The sequence below is a fragment of the Giraffa tippelskirchi genome, chromosome 11, assembly GCF_054371585.1.
Source record: "Giraffa tippelskirchi isolate mGirTip1 chromosome 11, T2T-mGirTip1v1.2.pri, whole genome shotgun sequence".
In the NCBI taxonomy this organism is placed as follows: domain Eukaryota; kingdom Metazoa; phylum Chordata; class Mammalia; order Artiodactyla; family Giraffidae; genus Giraffa; species Giraffa tippelskirchi.
In genome coordinates this window covers 133,875,495-133,894,351 of record NC_137285.1, presented here as the reverse complement: position 1 = coordinate 133,894,351, position 18,857 = coordinate 133,875,495, and the positions used below count along the sequence as shown (strand labels likewise).

At 38.1% G+C, this 18,857-nt stretch overlaps 1 protein-coding gene across 3 annotated transcripts; it reads right to left on the bottom strand.

Moving 5' to 3' along the window:
- Position 1: 1 nt before the first annotated feature.
- EIF3M (eukaryotic translation initiation factor 3 subunit M) lies at positions 2-16,984 on the bottom strand. Of its 3 annotated transcripts, none has more exons than XM_081543772.1 (11): positions 16,865-16,984; positions 14,455-14,587; positions 13,598-13,736; positions 13,222-13,345; positions 13,027-13,121; positions 7,413-7,496; positions 6,338-6,437; positions 5,668-5,749; positions 2,086-2,229; positions 863-923; positions 2-192 (listed from the first exon to the last, which is right to left on the bottom strand). In XM_081543772.1, the coding sequence occupies exons 1-11, from the start codon at positions 16,904-16,906 to the stop codon at positions 72-74; spliced, it is 1,125 nt and encodes a 374-aa protein (XP_081399898.1). In that variant the 5' UTR covers positions 16,907-16,984; the 3' UTR covers positions 2-71. The 3 variants fall into 3 exon arrangements, with proteins under 3 accessions (XP_081399898.1, XP_081399899.1, XP_081399901.1); XM_081543773.1 differs by having other exon boundaries at positions 16,263-16,966; XM_081543775.1 differs by lacking the exons at positions 13,222-13,345; positions 13,598-13,736; positions 14,455-14,587.
- Positions 16,985-18,857: the final 1,873 nt, after the last annotated feature.

The window sequence follows — 18,857 nt, the reverse complement described above, 5'->3', positions numbered from 1 at the left end:
GTCAGATTTCAGCCTATGTTTTACTAAGATTTAGATTTTTCAAAAAGAACAAAATTATACAGCGTAAAAATTCAGGTGTCAGAAAGACTCAAAAGGCTGTTTTTCACTTTGTTCAGGTTTTGTTTCCAGGCATTAAGTGTGTCATAGAGTTGTTGCCATTGCTGTTTCCCAAATGTCCGATGTGTGCTATGACTGGAAAAATGAAAAACAAAGTTATTAGTCAACCTTTTCTCCTTTGGTATTCTTTTATAACATAATACACTTGTATCTAGTTAAAACAGCAAGGTTAAATATATATAGAAGACAATGTAGAGTTGTAAAAATGACTAGAAGCTTTTTAAAAACAAAACAAAACAACCTTTATTTGCCATACTAATCCTAAACCAGGCTTCCCTTGTGGCTCAGCTGGTAAAGAATCCACCTGCAATGCCAGAGACCTGGGTTCAATCCCTGGGTTGGGAAGATCCCCTGGAGAAAGGAAAGGCTACCCACTCCAGTATTCTGGCCTGGAGAAGTCCATGGACTGTACAGTCCATGAGGTCGCAAAGAGTTGGACACGACTGAGCGACTTTCACTATTCACACTAATCCTAAACCATCTATTTTCCTGAACTACATAAACCAGACACAGAAGTCATTAGTATTCTAGCCAGTGCTGAGCCATTAAATGAAATGTGCTGGAAAATAGGACTCTTTCATTAAATAAGCTAATCACATTCAGTCTGAACTTTAATAAAATTATGATAAATAGGAACTATTTAACTACAGTCAACTGATAAGAACACCACCTTGGTTCTCTATAAACATTTAAGTGAAACAGAATAAATTGTTCTACAAAATGCTGCAAAGTATTAGTGTCTTACCTGACGACAACTTTTCTCTGCGTTTGATCAATTTTGCAGTAGACCATTTTAGTTCTTACCGCTGGAAAAAAGAGGTTTTACATGACTTATTATATGGAAAAATTCCCAAGGAAAACAGCCTAAAGCACAAAACTGTGACCAAGTAAGCCATAATAAAACTTGACAGTTTCCCAACACTATTTTACAAACTAGCTCTTTGAAGCACAGCAATATGATACAACCAAAAGGCAGGCCACGTGTTTGTCCTCGGGCTGCTGCACCTATCTGCATTAAATATCACATACGATTTTCAGTAAGAATTCTAGTGTTCTTCCTGAAATCACAAAACAGAAGACACAGGAAACAGTTTCTTAATAAGGTACTATAGGACTGTTTTGGAGACTTAAGAGCATTCCGATGAAATAATGTGCATTTTATTAATCTTAAAAAGCCCAGAAAAAAATCCTAATTACATTGCACTTTATAAGGCAATTATTAAGGCTTCCCAGCCAACACAAGAGACGCAAGAGACATGGGTTTGATCCCTGGATTGGGAAAATACCCTGGAGAAGGAAATGGCAACCCAATCCAGTTTCTTGCCTGGAAAATTTCATGGACAGAGGAGCCTGGTGGTCTACAGTCCACAGGGTTGCAAAGAGTCGGATGTGACTGAGCACAACGCACAATACAATTATTGGAGAAGAAGGACCTATTCCTAGGCCAATTATAAAAAAGTGATAATGGTTAGTATTTTCAGATCATTTACTATGTGTCAGGCACTGTGCTGGCACATGCATTAATTAAATCCTCACAACCACAAATTAACATTCATGTTTCACAGCTGAAGACCTAGTCTCAAACACAGGTTTAATACTAAAATCTAGGCTCTTAACCACTACAATATACTGCCCTGAAGGCCTTCTGTTCTACATGACTTCAAGGAATAGGTACACACCAAAAAACACGTGTGCTCAGTCACTCAGTCGTGTCCGGCCCTTTGTGACCCTATGGATTGTAGCCTGACAGGCTCCTCTGTCCACGGAATTCTCCAGGCAAGAATACTAGAGTGGGTTGCCATTTCCTTCTCCAAAAAAACCACATAGCAACTTACTGAATATATTCCCACTGAATTTTCACAGTACTATAAATATAATCTGCTCAACTACTAAACTCAGTTTTAAGATTAAAAATCTTATGTTTCATAGGGTAGAAAGAAATTCAAGAAAATGTTCCAATTGCCTTACCATCAATAACAAATGCTTCAACATCATCAGCTCCAATTTGAAGTTCTTGTTGCATTGTGTCAAAAGAAATTTCTTTATTTTCCACTGCCATTCCCATAAAAGTAAGCAGTCTCATTTTTGCCATATTCTGTTCATGTAGTAGGCCTGAGAAACACAGTAGTGAAGCCAGATAAGCATCCATACTAATTACAGCCCTGCATGATAACTCTTGTGTAAAATTGTGTCACAATGTTAGTTTTCACAAAGCTTCTTGTATTTGCAAACCATAAACTGACCCCATAATCATATTATGGAGCATTTAAAATTATTTTTCTATACCTACATTTCTTTATTGCTTCAGTGCCACGGGTGACACATTCAATGTTAAGATCAGGCTATAAAATGATATTTTTAGGCCCTAAACATTTTGTACATTTTATATTTTTAATCTTTATTTTATTTATTTTAGGAAATAAAGCATACAAAATGCATTTCCTAAGAACATTCTAATTTTACTAAATTACTTAAAACTTATTTTTACTAATAAGCTCTCCATTTAAACACAGGATTCTGTATCTGTTGATACTTACTGTTTTCTTAGTTACTGGTAAGCATGGAGTTTTAAAATATTTTAACATACATTCAGGTATGAAAACATTAAATTTCCCTTTAGGCCACTTTGGATTTAATACTTAAAAGTCAAACTGCAAAAGTGTATTTAACATTTACAGGTTTAAAATGATTATAGTGATACCTGTTCTTTTTAAGGCAAAAGTAGAAAACTACAAATAATTCAAATTTTGCCTTATAATTTCTAATGAAATATTATTACAATTATTCAGATCAGAAACAATTGTCAGACCTAAAAGCAAACTACCTAGTCCCCATCCTTTCTCTTTAAAAAAATTAAAATTGAGGAGTAAAGAGATTAAGTGACTTACTTATTAGTTACAAAGTGGCAGTACTAGGCCTAAAAAATAAGTTCATTTACGAAATAACTAGAAATACAAATATATACAAATCATGAATACCCAAATCATCTATTCCTAAATAGAAGCTGAATTATAACACACAGATTACTCTATTTCATGTTAATTTCTTAAAACATTTCTAAAGTTAATTTAGAAATACTTACACGTTCCTTCTCTCTGAACTTTCAGATTATGTAAACTCAGCAAATGACACTCACTAGTAATTAAGAGCCTCAAGTTTGTACTGGTAAAAAAGTTCTAAGTACTCCATAAATAAATTTGAAATGTATAACATAATATTAGCAGAAGACTAGGGAAGCCCATTAATATAGGACATAATTGTTAATTAGCTGTAATTATGATACAGGCTTTCTATTTGGCACAGATTCAACAAAAACATGATCATCATAACTCAAATGAATGAGGTACCCAAGTAAGTACTGCTAAGCAGGTTTAATGGAAATCTACAAGCATCAAAAAATCAATTAGTGCACATTAACCCTAATTAACAAATGCAAATTAGATGCTGATTAACTTTCTGAAGCAAGAAGGTAGCAACTGGACAACACTAGATTACATGTGGACATGTTAGGGCAATTCAGGTGACACAAGAGAGTGCTACTGTTGGCTCAAGTTGTCAGTGTTAATAAAACGAAGTGTTTTGAGAATAACTGATGCCACCTGTGGAATCTACACATTTATAACCAGACTTTCAGCTGTAATAATGTCTTAATACATTTAAAACCCAAAAATAAACATTTAATAAGATGTTTTTCTCCAAAACATCTTTTACAAACAACTTACTAAAAATGATTGCTAATTTGCATAGATTGTGAGACACAAAAGGCTAAACAGGGAATCTGATTTGTGGTTTACATAGAAATTCTGTTATGTTTTTCCTATCACAGAGAACAAATACAAAGTTTATTTGTATACAATATTTGTCAATACAAGAAAATTCCTTAACAGTACCAGTTCTATGGACATACATATTGTCCTCTTTTAATATGATAAAATTATAGAAATTCCTAAAATTTCTAAGATATAATTTAAAATACTTGTGAAGTTAAATTTATTTTACTACTACTCTTTGTGCAGTTACAAGCTTACCATAAATCAAAAAACTTATCAGAGGAGGGAAGATTATTTCTCGAATGAATTACGTAAAACCATGGTCTAACACATGGAAATCTGCATTTAAAAACACTTCAAATTGATGTTTAAAGTAAAACAAAGAACAAAATTTAAAGCCTTTAGGGTTCTTATTCTCAAAATCAAACTATTAAGCCAGTAAAGTATGAGTTAAAAACTTGTACAAAGCTGTGCTTTGTTTCATGAAAGTAGATTACCTTCAAAGAGAAAGTCACAGTGTTCTGTGTCATATTTCAATTTTAAAGTTATAAAAAAATCTAATTTTATGGAAACATTTATTCATTACTAATATGTCAAAACCTTAATGCAGTAATAAAAAAATGTGCATCATTGAGCAATTTCTGCATTGTCACTGACCCGTCTTAAAATGCTGCAATATAGAAAACGTAATTTTAATGCATGCAATAGCTTATGAACCAGCGCTCCTTTGAAACAGTCAATTACACATCAATGGGGGAGTGTCAAAGTGTTAATTACTACTCCTTTTTCTTTGGTGCGTAAATAAAGAGGTTGCTGACATTAACATTCCATCACATAGCTTCATGCCACAAAACAAATTAACTGGGACAGAATGTGGTTTTCTGGGTCTAGTGCACCTGGCAAAGCATTGAACACAAACACACTTGCATCTACGTTATCTTGGTGTATTTCAAACGCCTTATTATGTTCAGAATAATTCAATCTTCCCTAATTCCAATGGCTGCACAAAAGTTATAGGTGACAGGCATTAATGATTACCAAATTGAGGACTAATAGTATAATCAAAGTAGATTACAAATGTATTCTTTATCTACACTTCAACCAACCAGGAAGACTAAATTCAATTTTAATATGGAAAATTACAACTGGCCTTTGTGTTCTGATCATTGTCCAGTAGAAAAACTAAGCACCTTAGCTTCATTTGTCTTCACTCTCTAAAAACAGAGTTTTAGAACAAGTAAATCTGTTCAACTACAGATTTTCTAAGGTTTCTCTGTTTAATTTTAGCCATGTTAAAAACATGCTCCAGAAAGAAAATACTGCATATATATGCAGTCTGCTCAATGATGATGAGTAAGATTCAATTCAGCAACATTTACTGAACTCTGTTGGTCTAGAAAGAGAACTTCAAGATAAAAATCACCAAGCTTAAACTTACTATGCTGTCTTCAACAAACTGTCACACAAAATCACAACTCCACTTCTAACTTCATCTATAGCTTCACTTAGATCTGCTTAGGAATACAGTATACTTTGTTCATTGGGGGCAGTGATGGAGAACCAAGTGTAAAAGACTCTATTAGAAGGAAAAAAGCTATCTGCTATAATTATGTAACTGTGGCTTTTTAAAAGAAGTACCATAAATTTAAATCACCATGCATCTAAGGAATAAGATACACCACTGGTTAGGGTAATCTACACATAAGGCCATGATCGTATTTTCTGGATCATACATTCCTATCTCTCCTTACCCCTCCAAAGAATAATCCCCAAAACTTACCAAGTGAATCAATGAAGTCTTTATTATTCTGATAAAACTTGACATATGATGCCAATTTAGCACTCACAAAAATGGTTAAAAGCTATACAAATAAAGACAAAAAAAAAAAAGACAGTATTCAATACAGAATCAAGATTTATACTAGCTATTTTTAAGACACTGACTCCCAGCAAGGAGACTCTACATTTCAATCTGTTTGATCAAATTACCATGTAAATATCCTTTCATCAAATTCACTTAGATGAAACAATCAGTAAATACAATGAGCTCTAAACGATTTACCCCAAAAGACGGCAGTAATGATGTAGTACTAATAGAAAATAATCTATAATGTATTTATAATTGCACTAGAAAAGTGCATTCATGTGTTTTTAAATAGACTTATTATTTTCCTAATTGGGGCTAGCTGACACTATACAATATGAAGAAATTTGTATTCTCCAAGTTCATAATGGAGAAGATGAAGGAAAGAAAGGAAGAACAGGAGTGTTCAGCAGTGGAGAAAAGCTAAATGTTAGTCCTAAATTTCAGTCTGTTCCTGATAAAAAAAAAATGAATAAATAGTTCTCTTTCTAGATTTCTGAGTTGTGTTCATTCATACAAAGAGTTCTGGGTTCAGTGTGTTAGATTTAGCAGAAAACACGTTTCACATTAATGATAAACTACTTACATCATGAATAAGCTCGCCTTCCAAAAACTTGACTGGTTTTAAAGTAAGAAGATGGTCAAAAAGGAATGCATTTGGATCTTTCAATGCTCGCACAATACACCTTAATTAGAAAACAAAATCAAAGCTCAGAGTCTTGAAATTCAGGTACATTTCACTAGCTTTGCAGACTGCAAAATATATTCAATTAAGTGAAATATCTAAGAGTTCAACATACATGGCATAAAAAAAATTACAAAACTGGGGTTAAAACAGGCCAATAAATCGATCAGTGATGCCTGTTTTAACAAAATTATTCAGACAAAAACACAGTTGAAGAGAAAGCACCACCAAAATAATCAAAGAATAAAATAGCAATATTTTACCATTTATGTCAGACATTAAGTACTTTAACATGTATTATCTCATTTCATCCTCCCAGCACTCTGAGACACTTAAAACTATTATCATGCCCACTTTACCAAAGATGAAACAAGCTCAGAAAAGAACTTGCCTGGTTTTAAGGGCTAATTAAATGGTCAAGTATTTGAATGCAGGCATTCTAATCTGAGTCAATGATGATCTTTTCCACTAACTACCCTTTCTACCAACATCCATCATATACAGGTTCTTGGGAAGCAATAACCCTATAAAGAAATTACCACAATTTCCATCCCATAGATTTAAAAAAACTGATTCTACTCTTATCGCTACTAAATAGACCTAAAACTGCTTGAAGCAGTTCTCGTTAGCAATAAGTTAATTTTTATACAAATCCCACCTTTCCCCATCAACATTCCTTAATATTACGGTAAAATCAAACCAAGAACAAGTTCTGCTACTCAGGTTGGGAACCCCAATTGCAGGAATACCCCAAATAGCAAACACTATAGGGCTATTTCACATGCATTCTATGGTTCTTTCAATACCAAATCTTGGATTTTGGTAGCTACATTAGAATCATCATGGAGCACATGCTATCAAATGGGTTTGGATCCCTGGTGGATGCAACCATGATCTCCATTATATGACTGAATACTGTAGCTTGCCTCTGCCCCGACAACAACAGCCATCACTGGAACACTGTGTTAAACATTACCTGTGGGCATCAACTCGAGCCTGGGAAGCATTGTCCTCCGTGTAACTGCCTAACAATTCCACCATAACTTTTGATGCAGCATCGCTAAAAAGAAATACAACTTTAGGAACTTCAGAGTATCATTACTGCCATTCATTCGTTCAAAAATATTTACTAAGTGCCAATACTGTGCTGATGATACACGTACACTGGTGACCCAGAGACACAGTTCTTCTCTATGGAAAGTCATGGAACTTTCCTTCTATTAGGAAAGAGAAACAACTAAGGAAAAATAACAACTAACAAGTATGTGCCATAGGAAAATAGTGATGTTATACAGTAATAAGAGTCGAGAGAGGAAAGAGGAGGCTATTTCACATAGAATGAGCAAGGACAGTCTCCCTCTGAGGAAATGACAACTAAGCCGAGACCTGAAGGATGTAACCTAACTGGCTATGAAGAGTACTGCAGGTGGAAGGCTGGGGCTGGGTGCCTTTCCAGGCAGAGAAGACAAGCTATAAGAAGCCCTTGAGGAGAAAAAAGATTTTTTGTCTGAGCAACTGATAGCATAGTACAGCTGAACCTCAGCCAACACCAGATATTTAAATAACTCCACTAATGACATCCTTCCAATTAAATCACCCCCAGAATTACATGATCAATTTTGACTGCAGTGAAAAATATGGAATAATTAAATGCCTCACTCAATCTGAACTTAGAAAATGTTTATCTTCACCCTTTATTTCTTCTTTTAAACTGATGAAATCTTCAGCCAGTTACAGAAAGCTTCAGTTTGCTAAGTAGGAGAAACACTCTTTTCATTTTCTAAAAACCCTTCTTTTCTCCCCACATTTGGATTCAACCTGGATAAAAGCAGTAAGAGCTACACTATTTTAAAAAAGTTAAATGACATTCTAAAACTTCCCATAAAACTAAGCTTCAAATATATTACGTTGGGGGGGTGGGGTGGGAAGAAGGCTCACGAGGGAGGGGATATATACATACACTTATGGCTGAATCCACGTTGTACGGCAGAGAGCAGACAACACTGTTAAACAATTATCCTCCAATTTAAAAAACAAATTACTATCTTGTGATACACTGCAAGCATGGGCACATTTTTCAGTTTTAACAGCCATAGTATACTTCAGTCGAATACATCTTTTATCAGTTAAAGAAAATCTGAATTCACAAAGATCAGATAGTCCATTTAAAGAGCACAGTATCTGACATATAATAAGGCCTCAGAAAGTGAGACACTTTGCACTCATGAACCACCAATATAAATAAAATCATGAAGGAGGCACCAATAAGTGTAAGCATTTCTTACTAAGAGGGCAAGGTAACTCCCAGAATTCTACTTAGAAGCAGAAACAACAACAAAAAGACCATTTTCCGGGTACTAGGCAAAAACCAAATCTTAAAACTTAAAGCAGCAGTGTGACAGAAATTTATAGCTTAAATTACTATCCTCTCCTAGTTCCCTTAGCAGCCCTGGTGGCTCAGATGGTAAAGAGTCTGCCTGCAGTGCGGGAGACCCGGGTTCGATCCCTGGGTCAGGAAGATCCCCTGGAGAAGGAAATGGCAACCCACTCCAGTATTCTTGCCTGGAAAATCCCATGGATGGAGGAGCCTGACAGGCTACAGTCCATGGGGTCGCAAAGAGTCGGACACGACTAAATGACTTCACTTCACCTAGTTCCCTAAGCGTGGGGAGCATTCACCGACTTAGGGCCCGTTACTGCCCAACACCTTGGGAATACAATGGGGACAGACAAGGTTCCTGACCTTCACTGAGCCTTTATTGCTTTGTGGTTGTTTAGTCACTAAGTCATGTCTACTTCTTTTGCTATTCCACGGACTGTAGCCCGCCAGGCTCCTCTGTCCATGGGATTTCCCAGGCAAAGATACTGGAGCGGGTTGCCATTTCCTTCTCTAAGGGATCTTCCCCAACCCAGGGATCAAACCCAAGTCTCTTGTGTCTCCTGCACTGGTAGGTGGACTCTTTACCACCGCACCACCTGGGAAGCCCTCACTGAGCCTACAACCTCATAAACCTCTTAACTGCGGGTATGAAGTGACATGATAAGTGGAGGGCACTGTAAATACGGGAGGAGCATCTCAGGCAGAGTCAAGGAGTTGAGTGTGGGTCTAGACCAAATATAGGTCACCTTTCCACGAAGCACCAGGCAATAAATATTTTAGGCTTTAGAGGTCACAGTCTCTACCTCAACTATTCAAATCTTGGCGAAAGCAGACATAGATAATACATAAAAATGTAAATATGGGCATGTTCCAATAAAATTTTATGGATACTGAAATTTGCATTTCATATAATGGCCACATTTCAACAAATTAGCCTTTTTTCGACACCCTCCCACCATCAATCAGTTAAAAATGTAAAAACCATTCTTAGCTTGTAGACCATACAAGAACAAGTACCGGCCTCTCTGGTCCAGACTGGGAAAGAGCATGGTGCTTTTGTATCTGACACAGTTCACTATGTCTAGAGTATGATACCAAGAGGAGGAGCAGTGGGTGGGTGTGGGTATGTGTACAAGGAGAGAATGGGGGGAGGGTGTATCTATGTAGAGAAAGCAAAGGTTTTGTAGTTTGTCACTGCATCATACAAAACTGGCAAGATTATTATCACATTCGCCAAGTCCACAGTACGGCAATACATGAAAGCCCATGTCAGAAAGGACTTCTATATCATACTAAGAATTTTGTACTGTACGCTAAAGAAAATGTAAACCTAAAGAATGATATACTGAAATTTTTGTTTCACAAAATCACTGTAAATAGAATAAACAGAAGATGACTTCAAGATGTCTAGCTAGGAAAATAGACTAATTCAGAGGGAGAAAACGATAATTCATTTTGGTTATACTGAGTTTGAGCAACTGTGTGTGCTTAGTCACTCAATCACGTCTGACTGTTTGTGACCCCGTGGACTGTAGCCCACCAGGCTCCTCTGTCCATGGGGATTCTCCAAGCAAGAAAACTGGAGTGGGTTGCCATGCCCTCCTCCAAGGGATCTTCCCAACCCAGGGATTGAACCCAGGTCTCCTGCATTGCAGGTGGATTCTTTACTGTCTGATTCACCAGGGAAAGGCCCCAACTAAATAGAAACAGGTAGAAAGCAGCTGAACATAAAAACCTAAAGTTCAGAAGAGAAGCTGGGTTGAATGCCTCTGGAAGGGCATACACACTATAGTTCCATAAACCACCACTTCATATTGCCTTGCGTCACTGCTTCTTACATATACTGCTTTTCCAACATGTTCGTTTTTCAGAAATAGTCATCATTCATCTAGCACATATAAACTGAGTGCCTACTCTTGTCAGATACTGTCCTAGCAATGAAAGTTAAGGTCCTTGTGAAACTTACATTCTGGTGGGGACTGACAGATAATAAACATTAAAATATAGTAGGTCAGTTAGTAATAAGTGCAATGGGAGCAATAATAAAAGAGGGAAGGTGGGGGGAAGCAATGCAAGGGTAGAGGAATGTTATTTTCACAGACAGCCAAAGGCCTTTCCAACGAGGTAACAACTGAGCAGATCTGGAGAAGGGAGGGGCCAAAAATGAGTTGTGAATGAAGCAGAGGCTCTAGACAGGAGCCCCCGAAGTCAACTGAAGGAAGCGTTTCAACAAGGAAAGAATGCTCACCTGTGACAAATGCTGCAGGTGTTTCTTAATACGTTAACATTAGGGTGTGTCCAGGAGAGGACAGATGGGTACTGATGTCTCAATCTCTCCGAGAATTAGCTTTGGGATTCTTTAGAAGGTAACCTTAGTTACTTCCTTTTTACGCATAAAGACTGAGGAGCTACTAAATAGCAATTAGAGACACCACCCAATGAGTAGTCATCAACAACACTCACCATTTTAAATGACGGTACAGAAAAAAAGACTAATTTTTTAAAGATGAGCTTGAAAAAAGTGAAAAGGATAATGATAGGAATAAAGTAATATTCACTGAGTGCTTTCTTAATAATAAAACCACTGTTTTAAGAACTTTGTGTATATATTATCTTATTTAATCTTTCCAATAATGCTATTAGGTACATACTACTATTATTTCCACCTTGAAGTTGGAAATTGAGGTACAGACATTTATTTAGGGTCATACAGCTAGCCTGCGGCTCAGATGGTAAGGAATCTGCCTGTAATGCAGATGACCCGGCTTTGATCCCTGGGTCGGGAAGATCCCCTGAAGAAGGGAATGGCAACTTACCCTAGTATTCTTGCCTAGCGAATTCCATGGACGGAGGATCCTGGCAGGCTACAGTCCATGGGATTGCAGAGTTGGACATGACTGAGCAACTAACACATAGCTAGTAGGAAGGCCAAGATTTGAGTCCCAGTAGTTTTATTCCACTGCTTGCACAATGATAGTGTATATTAAAATACAGATTCCTTCTCCAGTAGCTTTCATGCCCTCCCTATTTGAATGGTCTGATATAAAACTATTTAACACTTACTGACAACTGGCTGGAATGCTGCCGCAAGTGTACAAGCACATAACAGACAGTAGCCACTGATACAAAATGAAATAGGCTGTTAATGTAAAATCCCCTGCTTACTTCTCTTATAATAAAACACTGCAACTTTCACAACAAAAATATAATTTTCTCTTGTATTAATAAATGTAAATGGTCTGCAAAAACTTACATTAACATAACAGAAACACTATTATTGATCTTCTCTAATATATGAAACACCCTACCACTGAAAACCACTAAAAACTGTGCAATAAAACTAAACTGAAGACTGATTACTTTTTGTAAAAGTTTTTAACCACTATATGAAAAGAGAAATTGAAAAGCTAGGTCAAAATGGCAGGATTATCCTTCAATACTGATTCAAAAAACTGGGCCAAATCTATCATTTGGTTGCATCCATAACTGGATGAGGAATAAATCTTTTGGGCATGCAGTTTGCTGGGCTAAATACAAGCCTTAGAAACTCAAGACCCTGCAAAAGCACAATAAAATTTAGTACAGTCTATTGCAAAGTTGGGCTTCCTTGGTAGCTCAGATGGTATAAAGCGTCTGCCCACAATGTGGGAAACCTGGGCTCGATCCCAGGTCGGGAAGATCCTCTGGAGAAGGAACTGGCAACCCACTGCAGTATTCTTGCCTGGAAAATCCCAGTGACAGAGGAGCCTGGTGGGCTACAGTCAATGGAGTCGCCAAGAGTCGGACACAACCGAATGACTAACACTTTTCTTTCGCTTTCATTGCGAGGTTTCATCTCAGGGACACTGTTTATGTAAGAGAAACTGACTAAAGGAACTGACTGACAGACCCTCACCACCATTAAACGAAAGTGATAGCACTACCCTGTACTAAGACATCAAAGCTTAGTCTAATTAAATAACTTAGTCTAATGTTACACACAGCTTTGGGATTAACAGTTGTAACAGTTTTAGGAAAGCAAGCTTTGCTTTTTAGAAAGTTTAAAGATGGGAAACACTATTTCAAACTTTGCAGTCTTCTTTAATTTAGTAGGTGAAATTTATAGGAAGAGATTTATAGCAACTCCTCACAGAACAAAGTAAGAGCAAAAGCACTTATCCTACCCAACTACTTATATTGCCTGTTAAGTCAGTACATGAATTCTGAATACCTTTTCTTACAATCCACAAGTGCCTCATAAAGTAGTCTTAAAAGGGTGTGTTTTTTTTCAGTGGTGAGGTTCCAGTCAGAAATCCATTTTCTAACCTACAACAAGATTGATAAAAGGAGACAATTTAGTGACATGGTGAACATATTTGCTTGTTATTTCTTATAAGCAGAACAAGTATTCCACATCGTAACTCACTTGATCCAGCTCAGTTGGAATATACTGGATGGCCCCACAAGATGCTGCCACTTTAATGAGGCTGCAATACACTGTATATCTTACAGGAGTATTCTTATCCATCCCATGGAAAAGGTTGCTTAGCCTGGTAAACATATAATAAAGCAGTGCTTGAGATCAGTGACTATGGTGAGTACATTGAGGCCATCTGCTCTGACAACAAACTTAACAGAGATACTGTTAACGAACATCATATTGCAAGGAGGGAAATGGGGCCCAAAGACACATCACCAAGAAGTCACAGCTGAGAGTCAAGTTCTAGAATTCTTTTTACAAATAAATGACAGAACATGAAGAACCCATAGAAAAACTGAGCCTCTTTCAGTTCTTAACTTACAACTGCAGTCTCAGAGATGGACGTTCACCTTCCCGAAATTTGACCAGTTTCTCACACAGGCTTTCAATCAGAGCTTCTTGCTTATCTGGTTCCAGGATCAACAGGAGGGATACCACGCTGTTCATCACACTTTCAACGTCTACACATGTATGGACAACACAACAGTGATACTATAATATTTAATGTATCGAGTTAGATATGTATTTCCAGAATTTTAATATATCAAAGACCACTGAACATAAAACTTAAAAAACTTAAAAACAGAGAACACGTGAATTTAAAATAACCAGCTCTGCTGTACCATTATCATTCAGAAAGCAACTTACACATTGTATTAAATGAGGAAGAACTTACTACCCAAGATTTGGTTTTCAACCAGTAAAACAGAAGATTGATTTACACGTTCATATAGTATACAGTTTCAGTTTTTACTAGCAAGATACTAATTATATGCCAAGTTTAATCTCAAACCTTAACCAGAGATTTTAAGACTCCTAATTTTCAAAATTTCCCATTTTATCTCAATAAATAGAGAATTAGTCAAATAATTAGCTTTTCGATTACCTGAAATTACATCCCATTTGATAATGTAAACCTTATGAAGAGATTCGTATTTTTTCTTCAGTTCATTCTGAAATTACTGTGCAATAACACTCAAAAAACAGATGTAAAAAAGATGTTTTCTCAAAATAGGCTTACTTCACAGGTTTAACACAAGAGAATAAATTGAAAGTGTGTGCAAAGATTAAAAACAATGGTGCTTTAAAGTTCTAAGGTCTAAAACAAAACAAATATAATTCACAAGTTTTAAAAGTAGGTCTATGATTAGTAATAATACAAAAAAATTAAAAACAAACCTTTATCATCTTCCTTCAGACATACATCACAGGCTTCAATAATCTGAGCTAAATCTACATGAAGTCCACCTTCTGAGTTCTCTTCTGAAATTTCAGCTCCTTTAGATTTCAAATAAGCGCGAAGCTCAGCAGCCTGTTGAATCAAATAAGATTGCTCTATATCTATTAGACGAACAATTAATTACAAAAGGCAAGATCTAAAAGCATTCTGTCCTGTTTCTTAAAAAAAATAAAATGTGAATACCACGTTTAATGATGACTTTAAATCATGTTATAGATTCTCTCTCCTACCTCATCCACCATCAGTCTCAAAGGTTTTCCTAAATAAGTAGCTACACAGACCCACAATGACCCCCACACTGACCACCTTCAGAATTTCTCTCACATCACCTATATATCCTGCTGGACTTTCAGTATACAGCAAAAGCCTTTCTAACATAACCCAAGCTTTTTTGCCGGGCAAGTGGGGAAAGCGAATAATTGATCTGTTTTAAAGAAATGAAGTTTTATTGCTCTCAGGTCTACGTAACACAGATAATTTTAAAAGTTACAGACATTATCCCTGTAAGAGAGTAATCATTTGTTAAGTAAATGTTTGAGGACCTATATGAGATAAGCACTGTGAGAGACACAAAAATAAAAAGATGCCTTTGAGTGTCACCGTTTATAATATGTTTCTATCAAATTGTATCTATGATGTAATTACTCTTTTAAAATGCATACCTGGATCAGAAAGCACTGTTGGACTTATAAAAACATAACTATAGTACCACATCCAGGTATTTAGGCATTTTCTACTCTAACGCACACATAATATTTAATAACTTATTCTTTTGAGGACTTGGATTTATGGCAGCCACACATGAATGTAAACGGTGTTTAAGATAATAAAGACCTGAAATGGAGATGTAGGGCCATGTTAGCACATGTATAGGCATCACATTTCTAATCCCACAGCTATATCTGGCTACCTAAGTATATGAAACCTGTAGATCTGATGGTGCGATCTTTTCAGGTAACACAGAAACTTCACATGAGTTGGTGTCATAAACAAGATTTCATAAAACAAATCTCACCATTTCAGAGAGCACTAAAATATCACTGTATATTTCTCTATGAAGGAGACATAGTACGGTTCCCACACCCCCAAGCCCCCAACAAAGGCATTTATTTACTTTCTGCTTTGCATGCACAAAGCAAACTATTCAATCAACACTTTGCTGTTTTCCTCTGGCATCCCTACTGGCCACAGGTGGTTAATCGGAGAACTTGAGGGAAGGTAAACTCCTGAAGCAATCATCTATTTACCCAAAAGGAATGGCCAGGGTGAAACAAGAACAGTAGCATAACCTAACTAGAAAAGACACTTTAATATAATCAACGGCAAAAACTTTCTGCATCAACAACCCTTTTCCAATTAAAAAAAAAAATAACTTTTTTTCCCTAATAACCTAATAGCCTACTGTTGATAACATGATTCCATTCCTCATCAGACAAGCTTTTTTTCCTTCCACATCTTTTCTAATGCTCAACTCCTTCCCTAGCTTGCCCCCCACCCCTCCATTTTTCTTTCCCTTACTCTGCTCTTCAGGTCTGAAAGTTATCCTAGACTAGTAATGTTTTCTCTTCCATCGAAACCGAAATTTCCATGTTAGCAGAATAGCAGAAAACTACAAAATGACAACACTTAAAACTTCGGAGAACAGTTTTCAGTTCTGCAAAAATAATTTAAGAGAAACAAACTTCGAGTTTAGTTCAACTTGAGACTTCTCCGTTTAAAATGAGAAGCATTACCCATGCATACATACCAAAAAGCAAACAGCAACTTAAAAATATTAAGACCGTTGACCAGGTGTATGCCTCAAAAGTCTGGGGGTGGAACTGACGTTATGCTTTCAGAACTCTCACTCTTGCTCAAGTAAGAGTATAAAATACAGTCTACATACGGTCACACAGTAGTAAAGCCATCTTGATCTTTAGTACCAAATTATTTTTCCCTGAACTGCTTACTGAAGATTCGCCACCTCCCACTCCGGATGTGGCTGCATTTCGGGGACGGAAACAGATACCCTTCTCAATGAGTCAAAAGTACTGTGTCGACAGACAGAAGTGACTACAGGCTGGAAGAGTCCCGACACCAACCAGGAAGCAGGCCGTCGAGCCTGGGACCCCGCCCTGAGAGCGCCGGCGGGCGGGCTGGGGCAACTCCAGGCCCGGAACGTGCGCCCCTGCCTCTCGGCCTGCCCACTCCCGGGTGCGGAGGACACAACAGCGGCTCTCGACTTCGGGGTTGGCTCCGCGGGGCAGCGCTCCGCCCGCCTGGCCCGGGCTCAACCCCGACTCGGCCCCTCACATCCCTGAGTCTCCCCCCACCTCCCACTCAGGCGGCATCCGCGGCTCGGGAGCACACCTGATCTTCCTCGCTGATGTCGATGAACGCCGGGACACTCATGGTGAAGGGCCCGGGCACCGTGGACGTCGCGCTCGCAAACCACGCCGACCGGAAAAGGGAACTGGGCCGCGCGGCGGCACCTCACAACCGCTTCCGGGTCACCCGCCGCGGGCCTTGCGGGGCGGGGTCATCGACAGGGACGGAACCACGGAGACCAATCCCAGCACGCATTCTGGCTGGGGGCGGGGCAGGGGGAGCGGGGACACGTGCAGGGGGAGCGGGGACACGTCCAGGGGGCCACCTTCCTGGACTGCCTCCAGCCGCCTCTAAGTTCGGTAGTTGCGGCTTGTCTTTCGAGTTGCAGCCGCGTTTGTGGCTCGCGGAGCCTACCTAGCGTTTTGAAGTTTTAAGCCAATTTTTTTTCGACTTATAATTTAACCCACTTTTAAACCTTTATTGAGGGACTAATTAGCAGGCAGTGCACTCTGCCCTGGGGATAGCGGTAGTTTTCCGGGAAACTCCCGCAGCGGCAGCTTACTTTCAGTGGAGGCACACAGAACACGCAGTACCGAGTAATCAGAAAGGCTCTCCTGGATGGCATCATGTTTAACAGCACGGGCTGCCGAATCGAGTTCTTCGGGGTGGAATCCCTGCTGTACCGTTTGGATGGATTTGTGATTTGCGGTAATTGCTTAACCGCAGCGTTTCATCTTCCTGTTGGAAAAATAAAATCAAGTACTTACCTCATGGTGGCATTGTGAGGACTAAGTAAATTAATAAATAAAGCAATTAAAACACGGTGAACTCTGGATGTCTTAGCTGTTATTCAATAGTCACGTAACTGTTAACTGGCACTACTAAGAGAAAAGCAGAGAAAGGAGTGGTGTGTGTATGACTGTGTGTGCATGCCTTTTAAGATAGAGTGAGCAAAGAAAATGGATCAAGTATTAATGAGAACTGAAGGAAATGAGGAAAGTACCAATGAATACTTAACCTAAATGTACTCCCACTGATGAATGGATAAACAAAATACGGTATATGCATAACAATGGGCTTCCCGCATAGCTCAGTCAGTAAACAATCTGCCTGCGATGCAGGAGACCTGGGTTTGATTCCTGGGTCAGGAAGAGCCCCTGGAGAAGGAAATGGCAATCCACTCCAGTATTCTTGCCTGGAAAATCCCATGGACAGAGGAACCTGGGGGGCTACAGTCCATGGGGTCGCAAGAGTCGGACACGACTTAGTGACTAAACCACCACCAATGAATAAGTCTGCCGGAAACCTTTTTACGCAGAAGACAGCAAGGCAAGGACTTGAAGCAGGTGCAAGGAATGTGTCTATTTTGGGCATTCCATATAAGTGGAAGCATAACAATATGGGGCCTGTGTCCTTTTTCATTTAGCATGTTTTCGAGGTTGTAGCATGTATTAATCCTTCATTCCTTTTTATTGCTTAATAATATTCATTGTTATGCATATACCATATTTTATTTATCCATTCATCAGTGGGAGCACATTTAGGTTGTTTCCATTTTTTGGCTACTATGAACAATGTTTTTAGCAACACTCATGCACAAGATTTTGGAGGAACATGTGTTTGTATTTCTTTTTCCTGGGAGTAGAATTGCTAGGTTATAGGGTAACTTCAGGTTAATTTTTTTGAGAAGCTATTTTCCAAAAAGGCAGCAGCTTTATTTTTAATAGCCCCAAATAAGAAACAACCCAAATGTTCATCAACAGGTGAATGGATGGAGTTTTCTGGCAGTCCAGTGGTTAGGATTCAGCGCTAGCACGCCCATGGCTTGAGTTCAACCCCTGGTCAGGGAACTGAGATCTCACAAGTAGCATAGCATGGCCAAAAAAACCCCCAAAACACAGGTGAGTGTATAAACAAGTTGTTATATATTCATGTAATGGAATACTGCTCTGTAATAAAAAATGATGGAATATCAATACATGCAACAATACGGATGAATCAAAATAATTTGTTGTGTGAAAGAAGCCAGACATAC

Coding starts and splice junctions, on each gene's coding strand:
- EIF3M (XM_081543772.1), bottom strand. CDS start 16,906: ATGAGTGTCCCGGCGTTCATCGACATCAGCGAGGAAGATCAG. Junction 13,737..14,454: donor TCTGAAGGAAGATGATAAAG/GTTTGTTTTTAA, acceptor ATACATGTGTAG/ACGTTGAAAGTGTGATGAAC. Junction 13,346..13,597: donor CCATCTCTGAGACTGCAGTT/GTAAGTTAAGAA, acceptor TATGTTTACCAG/GCTAAGCAACCTTTTCCATG.